We start from the raw sequence: 2833 nt of genomic DNA, 5'->3' as shown, positions 1-2833 counted from the left end.
TATAAATTTTGGTAGCCCACTAGAATAATAAAAAACAATTGGTTATTCTGTCCAGTAGATATATTTTTCTTAAAATAAAAATGACTGAAGTGAGATGAACAGACTGAAAACTTTACTTCATTAAATCAAAACAGATGCTGACATCTGACAGCTGATTAGCAGATGAAAAAAGTAATAAATTGCAATGTTATCACAATACTTTGCACATTGCAAAACATTTAAAATCACAATACTGTGACTTAAGTATTGTCATCATCAACACTTCCAGTCAAGTTATTACATCTACTATAAACCCTAACATAACAGATCTGGGCAGCAAGCGGCATCAGTGCTCTCTGACACGGACAGAACAAGACCGAGCCTGTTCTCTCCCGGCACAGCACACTCAGCCTGCTCACTGTCAAACTGAAGGTGTGTCGGTGCAGCTTACGGTCAACATTCTCCAGCATCACTGAGAACAGGAAGTCTCTGGGGGTCATGTAGGGCTCGTGCTCGTAGACCACTGAGGCAAACTGGTTGAAACGGATCTTTCTGGCAGACAGCTGAGGGGCTGCAGCTTCCTGAAACACCACAGTGACATCACTGACTCGATGTAAACACAGAGCCAACCGACACACAACCGACAGCATGTCGCCGTGACAGCGTCGGTGAATCCCAGCTCACTCCAGCTGTTGACACCAACTACTGACACGCTGTCTGTGACGCTGTGCTCCTCTGTTACTTGTTTTCAGCGGTTTAGTATTTCATATGTAAAAGTACACAGTGGCCATACGTGTCTGTTTACGGCCACTTTCACGACAGGAACTTTTAGTAGTTGTGTAACTTTACTCACTTTCGGTGCGTCGGCATGAACGGTGAAGGGCAGAGTCCTGTAGTAAGCATGATAGTGGTAATAGATGACCCCGGTTCCGATGACACAGCTCAGAACACCGGGTCCGACAGCACGGCTCAATGAGACACCTTTCAGTGGGCGAGGACTCCTAAAAACATTCCTCAGGACGGCGGCGACCCTCCTCAGGCTGGCCATTTTGAGGAAGCTGGCTCGCTAGCTGGGTAAACCAACTCCCGGGCTTCCGTAGCTGCGTACTGTGCGTTAGGAGATATCATGTTTAATGCTAATGTAGAGCCAGAGAGGGCGGAGCGTCGATTTTATGGGCTCCGGAGGCTATATGACCCGCCCACCAGCTCCATGACGCGGCCGCAGCGCGGAATGTCTCCGCCATGGACTGTTTACAACATGGCTTATAAAGACATCTGTGGTCGCCATCCGTGACTCCACTGCAGCTCTGGTTCTTCAGATAAACATATCCACAGTCCACACTCTGTGTCCACAAGCTGTTCAAACCCGACTTCATTATAATACATCCACGGTTCAAACACTGCAGCCTGCTCCACTTCCTCAAGATGTCAGCGGTCCAGACATCATCGGTGAAAAGGAATTTTCATATTTTTTCAACAGAGGCGTTTCTAGGATATTTGGACGTTGGATCTCTGTATGGGTTTCCTCTATATAGGGATGTATTAACTTTTTTAATAATGAACACGCTCTGTTTTATGCCTTTTATGCACTTTCACTTTCACGTGACGTTAAAAATATGAGTAGTTGTATGTACTACTACTGTTGTATTACTGTACTACTGTTGTAGTAGTAATATGTACTGAGTAGATACAGAATACAACTGCTAACATTAAAAATGTATTGACTAGAGTTGTAAAAGCAGTTAAATGTATGCATTTTATGTGTTAACAGTTGTGGAATGTAACTAGAGCCTCTCGGTTAATGTCTTAAAGAAATATTATACATCTTACCTAAATAATGTTATACATAGGCAACATAGGCATTCGATAAAATAAAGATGAAGAGGAAATACAGTGAGTGTCCAGGGGCATCTCTGGAGACATTGGACCCACTAGATACCATATATGTATTAGGTATTAGGGTTGGGGCGACGCTTCGACGTAATCGATTACGTAAATACGTCGATTCACGTAACGTGCTGCAACGCGTCGATTTATAATAGATCCATGGTCGAACCGTTTCACGCAGCGTGCGTCATGAGAGCGTGAGCACCGCCAATCGGGTTGTTTTTTTTTATTTCGGCGCTCGTGCATCAAGTTAGAGCGTGCACACTGCCCGCCTAAGCAGCGCTTGTCAGGCGCGTCTGAGCTGAGTGTCAGCTGCAGCACATCTAGAGAAATGTTTTTTTTACGCGTGACGCTCGCGTTTGTCAGCGGTAATAGACTGCTGACAAACTGAATGATTATACTGACTCTATACCACTTTATACTGCAGTTTAAAGTCTCTCTCTGTCAGAGTGATGAGGAAATACAAAGATGTTTGTTTTACCTCAACTTCCGTGCTTCCCTTTCTAAACAAAAGCTACCTGCCTCCGTCTCTGTGGACAGAATGTCATCAGTTGCTGATAGAATGCATTTTATTTTGAAGCATTTACAGGACGGGGTTGTCAGCTGTGCAGGAGCTTGTATAACTTCATAAATGAGTGGAATATGTGCTTATAAATATGAAAATACAGCACTCATATCAGCAGGCAGAGATATGCCTTAGGACCCAGTTAGGGCTGATTTATTTTGATGCAGAAATAATGTACTAGTTATAATTATTTCTGTTCTGAAAAGTTATAATGTTATTCAAATTACACTAATTTTAATGTTTTGTTGGACTGGATTTGAGGTTTGTTACTGTAACAAAGAGTAACTGTTTTGTTAAGTGACTTAAATATTACATTGTTTTATTTATTTTGCTGTCGGATTGCTAAATGTAGATTGCACTACATTCCTTTTACTTGAGTGGAACAAGCTCTTGCATTAATTT

At 42.7% G+C, this 2833-nt stretch overlaps 1 protein-coding gene across 1 annotated transcript; it reads right to left on the bottom strand.

The window, feature by feature from the left end:
* Positions 1-398: 398 nt before the first annotated feature.
* LOC121940618 (calcium uptake protein 2, mitochondrial-like) lies at positions 399-1109 on the bottom strand (the record flags this gene model as incomplete). Its single annotated transcript, XM_042483339.1, has 2 exons — positions 833-1109; positions 399-560 (listed from the first exon to the last, which is right to left on the bottom strand). Coding segments are annotated over exons 1-2 (357 nt in total), but the record flags the coding sequence as incomplete, so codon positions are not given.
* Positions 1110-2833: the final 1724 nt, after the last annotated feature.

The sequence above is a fragment of the Plectropomus leopardus genome, unplaced genomic scaffold (assembly GCF_008729295.1).
Source record: "Plectropomus leopardus isolate mb unplaced genomic scaffold, YSFRI_Pleo_2.0 unplaced_scaffold9110, whole genome shotgun sequence".
In the NCBI taxonomy this organism is placed as follows: domain Eukaryota; kingdom Metazoa; phylum Chordata; class Actinopteri; order Perciformes; family Serranidae; genus Plectropomus; species Plectropomus leopardus.
This window is presented reverse-complemented; position numbering and strand designations above follow the sequence as displayed.